The sequence below is a fragment of the Rhinopithecus bieti genome, unplaced genomic scaffold, assembly GCF_001698545.2.
Source record: "Rhinopithecus bieti isolate Rb0 unplaced genomic scaffold, ASM169854v2 scaffold_68834, whole genome shotgun sequence".
Lineage (NCBI taxonomy): Eukaryota > Metazoa > Chordata > Mammalia > Primates > Cercopithecidae > Rhinopithecus > Rhinopithecus bieti.
Window position 1 is genome coordinate 409484 of NW_016826182.1, and position 15162 is coordinate 424645.

At 40.9% G+C, this 15162-nt stretch overlaps 1 protein-coding gene across 1 annotated transcript in view; it reads right to left on the minus strand.

Annotated features, from left to right (window-relative positions):
- Positions 1–5967: 5967 nt before the first annotated feature.
- CEMIP2 (cell migration inducing hyaluronidase 2) overlaps positions 5968–15162 on the minus strand; it is a 91143-nt gene continuing 81948 nt past the window's right edge. Inside the window, exons 21-23 of the mRNA XM_017863322.1 lie at positions 12958–13112; positions 8319–8422; positions 5968–7971 (exon numbers count right to left, since the gene is read on the minus strand). Of these exons, the coding sequence (XP_017718811.1) occupies positions 7775–7971; positions 8319–8422; positions 12958–13112 (456 nt within the window). The 3' untranslated portion in view covers positions 5968–7774. The remainder of the gene's footprint in view (positions 7972–8318; positions 8423–12957; positions 13113–15162) is intronic.

Here is a 15162-nt window from a genome sequence, read left to right on the forward strand (position 1 = left end):
ATTACAGTAAAAAATTATAACTGAAATCCACAAATTGACTCATTTCAAGGAATCTGAAACAAGAGCCAGAAAATTTAGATTATGAATATAATAAAATCACAACTTCCCCTCACAAACATAATTTTGTGTTTATAACTGACCCTCTTCCTGGGGTCAGTTCCTGGATAAAACTGCACAGGAAGCCCCTAATCCTCATGATTCCTAATCTTGTTTATGTATCATCTATCCACTTGCATCTTTCCTTAACTTTTCTGGCATATGTTTTCAATATAGAGCTGCAACAAAGGAAAGCTATAATTAACAAATCTCTTCCTTTTAGCTATTAAAATAGGTGACTTACAGAAATGCAAGACATTACAAAAAGAAAAAATTTTGCAGTGCTCACAGAGCACAGCTTCCAGGAAGATGTTGGGATAAATATGCTTTCTTGTGGCCAAGACCCTGGGCCTGGAATCTGAGTAGATTATATGTTTCAGAGCCAGGTACTGTTTCTCATCTAGTGTCTGTGTTCTGAGAACATTGCTTAAGCTGGAGGAAAATCACAGTATAATCCATGACTTTCCGGAAGGTAATCAGAAGGGATTCTACTCAAGTACCAATACTCATATCCTGTAGATGTACTGACTTCACTACCCAGTGACTAGTTCTCCAGGGTGTGAATTTTCCAGATCTATAATTTCCTCTACACACAGATGAAATTAGTCTCATATGGAGGTCAATATGCTGCTGGAGGGCAAAAGTCCTCCAAAAGCCAACAAATCAGATATGTCAAAAAAAATTCCAGGTACACACTACTTTTATAACTATAAGGTGCTGTGGGCAGATATTTAAAATCACATTGCCTCCCAAGAGAGAATTTGTTTTAGACATAGGGACTGACCTGATTTTGAATTACTTTAGCAAGGGTTGAGGATCCTAAGGGTTAGAAGAAAACATGTGAGCAGCAGTGGAGCAAGAGTTATGAAACAGTTCTGGAAATATGGTCTTCCAGCATAACAAGGGCCCCAGGAGTGGAGCTTGGGCAGTTGGGAGAAGACAGAGGTGTGACTAAGCAGAAACGGGGCACAGAAAAACAGGAAGGTTTGTTGTCAAAGGCACTCATTTTCCAAGTCCTTGAACTCAGCTTAGCTAGTTATATGAACCTTAGCTCTAAACCATTTCACTACATGTTAGCATTTTTTCCTACTTGATAGGAAGGAAAAGTGAAATTGTGTGTGGTTAAAAAAATGAGAGATAGTGGGCCGGGTGCGGTGGCTCACGCCTGTAATCTCAAAGTGCTCACGCCAGCATTTTGAGAGGCCAAGGTGGGCAGATTGCCTGAGGTCAGGAGTTTGAGACCAGCCTGGCCAACATGGTGAAACCCCATCTCTAGTAAGAATACAAAAATTAGCCGGGTGTGGTGGCACATACCTGTGATCCCAGCTACTCAGGAGGCTAAGGCAGGAGAATTACTTGAGCCTGAGAGACGGAGGTTGCAGTGAGCAGAGATCGTGCCACTGCACTCCAGCCTAGCCAACAGAGCGAGACTCTGTCTCAAAAAAACAAAAAACCTGAGAGAGAGTTAGAAATGAGATGTTTCTGGTCCCTGTTAGTTTATGGTACAGAGGGATTAAAACAGACAAATTATTAACTGAACTAAAGCTTCTTCTCACAAGAATGAAGAGCTGAAAACTATATATACTAGCAGCAGAAAAGGGTGAAGCCACATGTTTTCCAGGTTTGTTTTCCACATTTCATAACTCCGGTCTGTACACAGCTGATTTCTTGAGTTATGGTGCTAGGGCAACTAAGGGCATGAATGCAAATCTCATGATGTTCAAACCAAGTCACTAAATGGGTATTGCCTGGCCTGAGGTCCCGTTTTCTAGATATAAGTTAGCAGTACCAGAGTGTGTTGAAACTAGGGCAGGGTTTTGCATCGGGTATTCTCAGTGGTTCCCCAAACTGGCATTATCTTAGAAGTCTGTTTTTAAAAAATCCAGATTCCCTAATCCTTAACCCTCAAAAAAAAAACAACAAAGCTACTAAATTAGAATTCACAGGGGTCTGGAAATCTAATTTTTTAGAAGACAAACCATCAGGTGTTTCTGATGGCCAGTCATGTTCAAGAGCCACAGCTGTTCTCATTTAATCTCCCCTGTAATTTCACAAAAGTTATGAATGGTTCCACTTTATAGATGAGAAACCTGAGGCTCAGGAGGAAGCTGCTCCCAGGACCACCACTAAGTAGAGAGCCTTAGCAGAATCAAACCTAGATTGGTCACGAAAACATCCATACCTACAGCAAATAACTGTATCAGACACTTTACCCTGACTCCACTCCACTTCCTCTCACTAAGAACTATTTTCCTTAAAAAACAACTGACTGCATGCACTCTTGAAGGAGGCAACAAGTTTGGTCATCTTTCTCTCCCATCAGAACTCTCTCGTCCTCCTACCCATAGTGGGAGCTGAAGATGTTTCTTGCCTCCTAAGACTTGCAAATCTTGCATTCTCCCACATCAGAAACCTACCTGACCCAGGCCCTCCTCCGTCAGGAACTGGATGTTGACAATCAATGTGGGCTGATGGGAGAAGGTGAACCTCCCACACCCACCCTCCTCTCTGGCAAGGGTCAATCTCATTATCCACGAACGATACTTAGCCACTTCCTGCAGCCCTCCATGAAGTTCGTGCATTAAAAGGTTTTTGCTTACAAAGCAAACTGCCTGTATGAAATGACTCATTCTACCTCACAAAAAATACATCTGAAATTACCAATCAGAGCTTCAATAAATGTAAAATTAGTAAATAGGGTCAATACAGTTTCATCAAAAAGCAAAGAAACCTATGTTCTTGTTAGTCTCTGCAGCCTAATTGTGGCCAAATGTATATTTTCCTTTAAAGTCCTTAAAAATAATAAAACAAACTTGTAGAAAATAAAGAATGGCTGGGATTTCAGAGTAGGAATAACTGTAGCCAAAGGAATCATTGTAGTGGTATTTCGGGCATCATGGTGGGAGGACTTAATTGTGGGCTCCAAACCCTTGTCTCACTAACAGCCACATACTTTGCCCAATATCAAATCGGCCCTAGTCAGGAAAAGTTCTAGGGAAAACCGTGTAGATAAAATCATTAAGGTTTAAAAACAAAATTCAGTTTCGTTCAGATGTGTTCTCTGTTGAAGGGAAAGAGGTTAAGGAAGAACAGGCTCACTACATGCTATGAGATGGTCAAACTTTAGTGTTCACAAGAAACATCTGGAGAGCTTGTTATAACATAATATTCCCAGCTTCACAACTCCTGGAAATGCCACTTCTCCTGTCTGAGCTGGGGCTTGGGATCCTGCATTTTCATCAAGCACCTCAGGCGATTCTGATGCAGGTTTTTTCCTTAAGTTGCTATTTTAAAAATTTTGACAATGTGGGAAGTTTCCAAGAACAGGACAATGAACACCCACTACACTGAGATCAAGGTCTGGTAAATTTTTTCAGTAAAGTAAATATCTTTGGACTGACAGTCTCTGTAGCAACTACTCATTTCTACCCCTGCAGCAGGAAGTGCCTACAGTTAATAAGTATACGCAAATGAGCTTGGCTACGTTCCAATAAGATTTGATTTATGGGCACTGAAATTTAAATGTCATAGAATTTTCACCTCATAAAATATTACTCTTCTTTCTCTTTCTTTTGTTATATTTAAAAACATAAAAACTATTCCTAGCTCAGAATTGTAGGCAGAGGTTTGCCAACTAAGCCAGCTTTCCTATGGATGAACTTTAAATTTACCATTTTTCATATTTAGACTAATTATTTTGTCCCTCTTAGGAAAATTACAAAAACACATCTATAAAGATGTTTTCTGGTCCACCCTTTGCTGTATTTTCAGATATAACATGTTCACAGCTTGCTATGGCTGATAATTTTGGATGTCCTGTGGGACACAGTTCCTCATTTAGAAATCACAGTGCAGTCAGTCATTCTCTAAATTTACCACATAAAAATGAAAAGTGTGCGTGCCCTTATCCACAACACCAGGGCCTACTGAAGCATCCTTTTATTAGCTTTTTTCTCAAACCGAAGATAAATAAGGGAAAAACAAAAAAAACCTTTCTCTTCCAAATGACTCAAATGGTCTAGAAGGCGTGAACAGCATTTTGCCATTTGTGAGCAAGGAACCAGGAATGGAGTTCCTTTATTTTCTTCCCTCCCTGACCTTTTGTTGAAAATTAGCTTAAATAGTATCTGCTCACATTTCCAGCTGACTGGGTTATAACCAAGTAAGACTAACAGTAATGATACAAATCTGCTGCCCTATTAAAGGTCTTGCCCTCCAGGGGAATTTCTCAGGTTATTAGACATTGTTTAATAAGTATCCGAAAACCAAACAAGAATTCCAGAAGTAAACTCCAACTCTGCATGAAGAAATTAACAAACATTGTCATCATGGAATCTATGTATTGTGCTTACCTACTAGGAACAACAGAAAAAAACCACTCGACCTAACTAAAATAATTCCTTCTTACTGAAATGCCTCTCAACCACACACATCCAAACATGACCTCATCTCTTAAGGAACGAAAACCTACCGTAGTTATCTAAAGCACTCAAGCCTCGATCCATCACTTCATTACCCTCCCCGCCTCAAGACAAAGTAACCGGTTTAATGGCATGAGGATGTGTTGTATCTTGATGAAGTTAGAAAGCAGAGGAGTCATAAATCCTCTCTTCCATCCCCGAGTCTAAACATCAGCTTAGAGGCTGCTTTGGAGTCATAGTCCATGAGATGGTGTGTCTGCCTTTTATCTTCTTGCCAGCACTCTCTTCCAGCCTCTGAAGATAATATATGGCATGCTGACTCAGGTGGAGAGGCAGGAATCACAGCAAAGACTTAAACCCCAGTCTGTGGATACATGAGAGCCCTCTGTATTTCTCATCAGCTGGCTGATTTGTGGACGACCACATTTTTGGAGCTCAACCAACAGCCTCACCTGATGGAAAATGCTTACGAACTTATAAATCACCTTTGAATATATTTTCTTGGTAGAAATAGAACAGACTGCTAGCTCCCAATTGCCTGAAATGTATATATCAGTGTATAGAACCAATTTAATGATTTGAGAGGATTGAGGACTAAAAACTGTATTAAAAGTTTCTATTACAAAGAGACAACAGAGAAATGCTTTATTTAGGGCTGGGAGTTTTGTAAGTAATATAGGAAACCCAAATAAAAATAATAGATAAATGCAATTTTGTTTTAGTCACAAAAAAATTACAGACTGGAGTTAAACAGTGGGCCTATTATATTAGTACGGTGGTTCCGAAACCTAGCTGCATATTAGAATCATCCAGGGAGCTTTAAAAAAAATTCCAATGCCCAGGCTGCACCCAACACCAATTAAATCTGAATCTGGGGGGAAGGGAGTGAAGTCCAGGCCTCTATATATTTTTTAAAGCTCCTCAGATAATTCCAGTCCACAGCCAAGGTTGAGAACCTCTGCGTTGGAGAATCTAGTCCCTGCCCTTCTGAGCTTACTTTTACAATATTTACTTGGTGAATTCTGTCCACCAACTGTCTTCCTCACTTCTGTCAGTAACTTCTTTAGAGCTGGAATCTGGAATTTTAAATTTATAGATAGAGATATAAATTCACATACAGGCCAGGTGCGGTGGCTCACGCCTGGAATCCCAGCACTCTGGGAGGCCGAAGCAGGGGTATCACTTGAGGTCAGGAGTTCAAGACCAGCCTGGCCAACACAGTGAAATGCCACTTCTACTAAAAATACAAAAATTAGCAATGCATGGTGATGGGTGCCTGTGATCCCAGCTACTTGGGAGGCTGAGGCAGGAGAATCGCTTGAACCTGGGAGGTGGAGCTTACAGTGAGCTGAGATCGCATCACCACACTCCAGCCTAGGTGACAGAGCGAGACTCCATCTCAAAAAAAATAATAATAAAATAAATAAATAAATTCACATACACACATATATAAAATACATGCGCACATATTTTTATTTAACTTAGTCCCTGATTATTAATATATAAAACAGAAAAACTAAGTGCCTTGGTAATTTACATATCTTCTCCAAATCTTTAAAGAACCAAACTCTAAAACCACACAAAAGATATTTAAGTCATAAAACACACACATACACATACACTCAAACTTTAATGACCTTCAGGAACCATGATCCAATAATATATTTAATAGGTAAGATCTCATTCATCAATATACAAAAAAAAAAAAAACTCAGAAAACAAAAAACGAACTTTGATTAAAGACATGTGCCCTTAGTAAGGGCACTTACAGTTAGAAAGGTTTATCGGTAGCACTTTGAGGTAGCATATTTTGTAAAGTCACAGGGCTGCTCTGTATTTTCTCCTGGATACAAAGGTAGAGGCCATTAGCCTTTGCCCCTGGAAGAGGAAAGTGAAATTATCTGTATTCATTGCCAGTGTCAGCCTGAACATACTTTATACCACCCACCCTTGGCCATCCCTCCTCTACACTTTATGCATGGGGGTTTAGAACAACATAAAGGCATTTTGCTGCTTCTTTCCTCTTGGTATGGCGGCATCCCATGCTGTGGAGCCAGTTGCCTCTTGCCACATGTGATTCACCATCAGGAGACACATGCACCCCGTGGAAAGGGAAGCTGGGCATCACGGCATGCTTTTCAATTGGCTTTAACATTTCCTTAAGTAAGAGCGACTCATTCCTGTAAGGCTTTAAAGAGGTTCATTTCTGAGTATTCTCTCCATGATTCTGAGCCTAGAAAGCGCTCCTTTCTTTCCTCCCTGGGTGTAATCTTTTTGGGGTATCATTAAGCTTTCTGGGATTTTCCTGGCAGGAGGGTGAACAGAAAAGCTTTAAAAAATCCACACAAAACAACAACAAAAAACCCAAGTGCAAGAGCAATACCAAGAACAGACTTCCTTTGTGCAAGTTAAAATGATACAAGTTACAGGAAAACAACCGACTTCTTAAAACAAAACAAATGAAAAAAAGGAAATATTCAGTTCAGCTCTGCATTTTAAATACAAATATACAGTCAAAACAGGCTAAGGATTAAAGCTGCAAAAATGGTCCCGACAGCCTCAGACTTTTGCTGCAGGAAAATTTTTTGCCCAATGGTCACAGATTAAAGGGATATCTAGTCCCCAAGAGCCCTTTTGTCCCAATATACTTCCTGTTTGAAAGTTGAACCCTTAAAAGTAATTGATATATAAGTGAATAAAAATAGCACATGTCCAGGCAAAAAAGGGCATGAGCTGGGCCTGAGTTGCCACTTAAAACTGTCATTCAATATCATAGAAAATCCTCAAAGGCTGCCCAGAAACAGGGCCCCAGGCACTGCTGAACATGCCCGCCACCAAGTCAACTGCCACCCGACACAACTGAGCGTTAGACTTCAAGTATCCAAGGTGCTACAATAGCTGGATCTCTAAAGACCTCAGGCTGACTCAGAAGCCCCCACTCCACCCCACCCCATTATACAAAAAGTAAAAACATTGCTCACGGTCATTACAAAATACTGGGGTGGAAAGTGAGGAATAAGAGATCTGCTCTCTGAATACACCAGCCTTACAAATACAAATAACGTCTTTAACATTTTGTACAACTAGAAGGTGCATGAAGCTGGTATCCAAGCAATGATTTCAAACGCTTTCTTTTCTCCCCGTTCTGTATCAAACTGGAAAATGGTTCCGTTGGGTTAACAGTGTCATTTTAGAATGCCATAAATTAAATAAGTTAGTTCACATTTTTCCCCCAGCACTTAAGTTACAGTTAGTCTCTAATGTGTTTTTGAAGCTTGCTTTAGCAGTTCCAGGTCTCTTCTGCGGACAGTGGTGGCTCTGGGACAACCATATTCGTCCAGCTGCAAAGGTATGAATTGTTCAAGCACCCCAAGGCCCTGCCCAGCAGGACTGGTAAACAGCTTAGTCCATGATGGTTTAAAGTTTCCACTGAATCCCAAAAATATGGTACTCCCTGAAAAAAAACAAAAAAATAAACAAAAAAAATTCAATTTTTATAGCTACATTCCAGCAACAGAATACAGGAGGTGACTCGGAGGTGAGCAAAACAAAGGCAGCTATTAAAAAACTCTACACTTCCTTACATCAGCAAATGAACTCTCACCACCCACCTCTTGCCCCAGATAACAGACCACATCCCAACACACTTCCTGTCACACTGTGCCCTTATTTAGAAATCATCTTAATGATACCCACTCCAGCAAACAAGCTCATGAAAATGGTCTGGTAGCTGAATTGCACCATAAAATTGCCTATGTTGCTGGCCCTGTAAGAACTTCATGGAATAATACAAATACAAACCTTTGTCATAAAGATGAGCTGGTTTGGCTAATCCCAGAGGTACTAGTAAGTGTGAAATGTTCAACTGCTTTATTTCTCCTCTTGTGCTCAACAGAACAATTGACCTGTATGTAAAATTTAGAAAGTCAGAGAAAATTTCAATCCTTCAGCATGAGAATCTTTGAGTATCTTTCTGAACTGAATGCTGAATAGAAATATTAGATAAAAGCAGAACTCCAAAAAGAAAAAAGCCTAGACGCTTTTCCATCCAATTCCCACTCTTCCACCCCACCACCATGGGCTTCGTATGTTGCTCTTACAAGGGGTAACACACAGAGAAACCAATCATTTATGTAAGTTCACCTAGTGCAGGGCTTCCCAACCCTTGGGCCATGGACGGGTACCAGTAGATTAGGAACCAAGTTGCATAGCACGAGGTGAGCGGGTGAGCAAAGCTTCATCTGTATTTACAGCCACTCCCCAACACTTGCATTACAGCCTGAGCTCCGCCTCCTGTCAGGTCAGCTGTGGCATTCAACTCTCATGGGAGCGAAGCCGTATTGGGACCTGAACATGTGAGGGATCTAGGTTGTATGTTCCTGAGAATCTAACACCTGATGATCTGTCACTGATCATCACCCCCAGATAGGACCATCTAGTTGTAGGGAAACAAGCTCAGGGCTCCCACTGACTTTACATTATGGTGAGTTGCATAATTATTTCATTATACATTACAATGTAATAATAATAGAAATAAAGTGCACAGTAAATGTAACGTGCTTCAATCATCCTGGAACCATCCCCCTCCACCTCTGGTCCATGGAAAAATTATCTTCCACAAAACCGGTACCTGATGCCAAAAAGGTTGGGGACTGCTGACCTAGTGGATGGTTTGGGGTGCAGTTCTTTTAGGAAATAGTCTATTGTTGTTGTTGTTTACAATTTGTACAAATTTGTGGGGCACAAGTGCAATTTCATTACATACATAGGACTGCATAGTGGTGAAGTCAGGGCACTTAGGGTATCCATCACCCAAATAATGTATACTGTGCCCATTCAGTGATTTCTCGTCATCCACCCCTCACCCTTCCTTCTCCATTGTCTATCAGGGAATAAGTCTACTGTAACATGGGAGAATGGTTTTGTTTTGTTTCAAATACTCTATTTATTTAAGTTCTATTATCTATTTATTAAATAAATGGATAAACACAATTCTAAAAATAAATGAACAACTAACTGTGTTTTCCATGGTCTGAATGGCCATTTTTGTCCTACAGTAAACCAACACACATACTCAGACCTATCTGTGGATTCTCTGTTCTTCTCCTCTGACCTTGCTCTTCTCAGCCAAAACTATGCTGGCCTATGGCTTCATGGTCTATTTTAATATTTGATAAACTAGCCCCTTGTATTACTGTAATTTGTTAATATTTTACTACTTCCTCATTTATTCTTCCAGATGAACTACAGTATCAACTGTCAAGTACAGTAGAAAAGTACCTTTTGGGACACTAATGAAAATGTGTCAAATTTATATTTTAACTAAGTAAATGTAATGCACTTGAATCACCCTGAAACCATCCCCCTCCACCGGTCCATGGAAAAATTATCTTCCATGAAACTGGTCCATGAAACTAATATTTATTGATTTTTCCATTCAGAAACAGAGAGTCTCTCCTTTTATTCAACTTCTGTTGCATATCCTTTAGCAATATATTTAATAATGTATTTATTTTCTGTGTGTGTGTGTGCACATGTGTGTGTGTATTCAAACTCACTGTTTCAAAAACTTTAATCAGAAATGTTCTTGGCCAGCCAGGTGCAATGGTTCATGCCTTTAATTTCAGCATTTTGGGAGGCTGAGATGAGAGAATCACTTGAGCCCAGGAGTTCAAGACCAGTTAGGGAAACACAGCAAAACTCCATCTCCACAAAAAATAAGAAAAATAATAAAATAAAATAAAATAACAGACAGGCTGGTGGTGTGCACTTGTGGTCTCAGCTACTTGGAAGGCTGAAGTAGGAGGATCACTTGAGCCTGAGAGGTCAAGACTGCATTGAGCTGTGGTCACATCACTGCACTCCAGCCTGAGCAACTGTGTTTTGTTTTTTTTAGAGATAGGGTCCCTGCTCTGTCACCCCAGCTGGAATGCAATGATGCAATTATAGTTTACTGCAGCCTCAAACTCTTGGGCTCAAGGGATCTTCCTGTCCTAGCCTCCTCAGTAGCTGAGACTACAGGTATGTGCCCACATACTCAGATACTTTTTGAATTTTTTGTAGAGACAGGGTCTCATTACATTGCCCAGGCTAGTCTTGAATTTCTGGCCTCAAGCAATTGTCCTGCCACAGCCTCCCAAAGTGCTGGGATTACAGGCAGGAGCCACTGTGCCTGACTTCTTGGTCAGTATTACTGAAAAAAAATTTTTCAAGAACAAATCAGTGTTTAGGGGGCTCTGAGTAGCTCTTATTAATTAAAAGGTAACATTAGATTGATTTATTTTCAGAGTCATCAAGGATGCCTACAGGAAGTTGAAATTTGCATAGTATATCTTAATGTGGGTCTTAATAGTTCTTTTTTTTTTTTTTTTTTTTTTTTTTTTGAGACGGAGTCTTGCTCTGCAGCCCAGGCTGGAGTGCAGTGGCCGGCTCTCAGCTCACTGCAAGCTCCGCCTCCCGGGTTCACGCCATTCTCCTGTCTCAGCCTCCCGAGTAGCTGGGACTACAGGCGCCCGCCTCGTCGCCCGGCTAGTTTTTTGTATTTTTTTAGTAGAGACGGGGTTTCACCGTATTAGCCAGGATGGTCTCGATCTCCTGACCTCATGATCCGCCCGTCTCGGCCTCCCAAAGTGCTGGGATTACAGGCTTGAGCCACCGCACCCGGCCTTAATAGTTCTTAAGATTAAGTGCCTTAAGTTTCATGCTGGTATGGGTTCTTTATTGTAGTCTGTCTGTCTTCTTTCTTTCTTTTTTTGAGGCAGAGTCTTGCTCTGTTGCTCAGGCTGGAGTACAGCGGTACGATCTCGGCTCACTGCAAATTCTGGTTCCTGGGTTCAAGCAATTCTCCTGCCTCAGCTTCCCGAGTAGCTGGGATTACAGGTGCCCACCACCACCCTGCCCAGCTAGTTTTTGTATTTTTTGTAGAGATGAGGTTTCACCATGTTGGCCAGGCTGGTCTTGAACTCCTGATCTCAGGTGATCCTCCTGCCTCAGACTCCCAAAGTGCTGGGATTACAGGTGTGAGCCACCACACCCAGCCTACTGTAGTCTTTCTAAAGCAGCGGTGACACAATCTAGAATTAGTGCAGCAGTCTAAGCACAGCCACCCTGCAGACCTGACCTTCTTCAATAGGTCAGAATTACCCATAAGATCATTTACAGGTCACCCCGCAACCCTATACACAGACACGTGCTCACTCTCCCTAGAAGTCACTGCCAGTGGCTCCATACTTTCTAAACACTTTGTTAAAATACAACATACACATTGAATTTTTGCAAACGAAACCTATCTGTATAACCAGAGGGCGGATCAAGAAACAGCATTACCGGTATCTTAAAAGCCTTTCTGTTAATGAGTTGGTTTTACTTCTTAAATCTATGGGGTACCTTGCAGGACTACCATGTTGTCCTAAATATTTGTGGTGAGATTTATGTCCCGGATTGTTTTAGGGGAAGTGAGTGTATGTGTTTTCAACATTAGGAAAAATCTTTAAATCCTGCAAGAAAATTGAGGCTGTACAAGTGTCTTAAGCCAGAAGACAGAACTACATATATACATTTAATGCTACATCCAAATAATCCAGTGACTTCATAGAATTTATTGGCATCCAGTTCTATAAAGCATAAGCTATCGGAAAATGATTCTAAAGCTAGATAGGCCTTTAATTTGGGGAAAGCTTATGTTCCTTCCTTAATGGTTCCACTAAATGAAAGCCTGTGTATAAATCAACATCTGTGGCAAAGGCAGAAAACACTCAGTTCATCTCCTTGCCTCCAGGCAGGGTCTAACCAACCCAGAGAAAGAAAGCTTTCTCTCCTGTGCAGCTTTCTTCAGAGACAGCAAAGAAAACCAATCAGACTAGTGCTCTACAAGAGCGACTGCATGCTCAACCACTTCAAAAATCAATTTACTCTTTTCCAGCCATTTCCAAGTGACCCAGGTGATGACTTCCTGTATCACAGTCATAATGCAATGCTGTCCAAGACCATCAGTGGGACAGAGGGCTGCAAAGGTAAACTGACTGGAAAATCACTTCAAAATAGTAAAAAGCCTTCTGAGGGAGTTGCGGACAAAGTATATCAAGTTAATACTAATAAGTACAACACTCTGATATTTGTTTTATGAGACTCAAAAAATAAATAAAATTAAAAGTGGGATAGTAATGTTCCAAATAATGAGCTTTTTTTCCTCCGAAGAGCCTTCCCACCATTTGCAAAATGTTGCAACGCCCAAGTTCTGCCACAGGCAAGCAACGGCTCGTCAATGATAAGCAGCTTAGACGACATGGGCATCAATCTGAGGTAGGAGAGGAATGAATACCTTGCACAGTGCCGTGAATGTCCACAGAGTGAAAAATCAGATTGACCAGGCATTATCGGTTGTGGAGCATTCCACATCTTTAAGGTGGCTTTTCCCTGTTACAGCACAAGCTGGACCTACCTTGGAGGGATGCCTGTTTTTAAATACTCTTCCATGCGACTGATATCAGCAAGAGGAAAAACCTTTTTTTCCGTCAACCGGAATGGAACGCTGCATGGATCCACAACAAGGAGGAGGACGCCTGCACTTCGGAAGGTAAAGTCAGTGCCATTGACCTGAGAATGCAAAAACATCTTCTGCTGTCATCATCATTTCAAGAACATCTGCAGGATGACTCATTTTTCCGGCCCTTTCCCTGTGTCTTCTAAACCCATGATTCAAAGTATATTTCCAAGATTCAAATTGTGTGCTTCACTTGCTTTTTCTTCATCATCTGAAATTGCGCCTGTGTTCCTAGACACTGCCTGTAGATTCTGTCTTGACTAATGTTTGCCGACTGGAGAAGCTGCTTTGAGCAAGGCATGGTGGCCCCCACTCAGCTAAGCTGGGTGACTCCACTCTGAAGTGCTCAAGGCATTCCTTCTTACACGCACTCTCTCACTGAGGTAGAAGCTTTACAAGTCAGTGATAGGGGGCTGCCTCTGTACTTCAGCTCAGATGGCTTATTGTCATATTGGTTCAGAAAAAAATACACACACACATATATAAATATGTATCATGCCTTGACCCCCAGGAATTCCACGTTAGTTTATATTTGTAGTTTGCTACAAATACAGCTCTCCTCTGAGATCAAAATGACAAAGCGATACTTTTACTGGAATTTAAGCTACAAAGTACTACTACATTTATTTCACAATTATTGTGAGCTAAATTTTCAAAGTCATCCTCTTTAAATCAATGGTGTGTGACCTTTTCAAGAAAAAGGAACCCCAGACATTTCCAAATATCATTAATTTCTCAGTCAAAAATGGAGGAGCAAAACAAAACAACTAAGTACTAATTAAACTCACGGGCACTGTTCCTAAGGTGTAAAATTATACACTATTCTAAAGGCTAACAAATGAGAAGTGTTCTCACCATACCTGTCCATGATTGGGGAAATTATAATATTTGAATTTTACTTCTAATCACTTTTGATCTCACTGGTATTCAAAAATGGCATTTTAAGGCCAGGTGTGGTGGCTCATGTTTATAATCCAGCACTTTGGGAGGCTGATGTGGGCGGACCGCCTGAGGTCAGGAGTTGAAGAACATCCTGACCAACAAGGCAAAACCCCACCTCTACTAAGAGATACACTGCACATGGTGGTCCATGCCTGTGATCCCAGCTACTTGGGAGGCTGAGGCAGGAGAATCGCTTGAACCCAGAGGGTGGAGGATGCAGTGAGCAGAGATGGTGCCACTGCATTCCAGCCTGGGTGACAGAGTGAGACTCTGTCTCAGAAAAAAGAAAAAAAAAAAAAACAAAGTCCTTTAGCTAATTTTAAATTGGACCAATCCAGTAAAAATAGTTCTGAAAGCATTTGAAGTAAATTTTACATATGGAAACACATGATTTCCTTATTTTTTTAAATCTCAATACTTAAAATTGAGGTACATTTAAGAAAAAAATACGTAACAGTCCTCAACATATTCAGACTGTCCCCATGAAAAGTATCCCTAAAACCTGTTGCTTAAAAAAACCACAAACTTTCCATGAAAACTAAAGCAAAGCAAGGTACCATGGCCCATGCCTGTGATATTAACTACTTGGGAGGCTGAGGTAGGAGGGTCACCTTAGTCTAGGAGTTCAAGGTCAACCTGGGCAATGTAGCAAGACCCTGTCTTAAAAAAAAAAAAAAAAAAAAACCAACTGGGTGGGGTAGCTCATGCCTGTAATCCCAACACTCCGGGAGGCCGAGGATGGTGGATCACCTGAGGTCAGGAGTTCAAGACCAGCCTGGCCAACATGGTGAAACCCCATCTCTACTAAAAATAAAAAAATTAGCTGGGTGTGGTGGCTGGTGCCTGTACTCCCAGCTACTCGGGAGGCTGAGGCTGGAGAATCTCTTGAACCCGGAGGCAGAGGTTGCAGTGAGCCAAGTGCCACTGCACTTCAGCTTAGATGACAGAGCAAGACTCTGTCTAAAAAAAAAAAAAAAAAAAAAAACCTAAAGCAATCCCAGATCTTAAAGAACACTTTTCAGATAATGAATGTAAAAAGTATTGTTGATAAATATGACTTTTCTAGACTCCCAGGCACCCAGTGTGTAACAACAGAGTCAAACAATGTTTTCAGACTCTAGGACATAGCCTGTCTGCGATTTTTTTTTTTTTTTTTTTTTT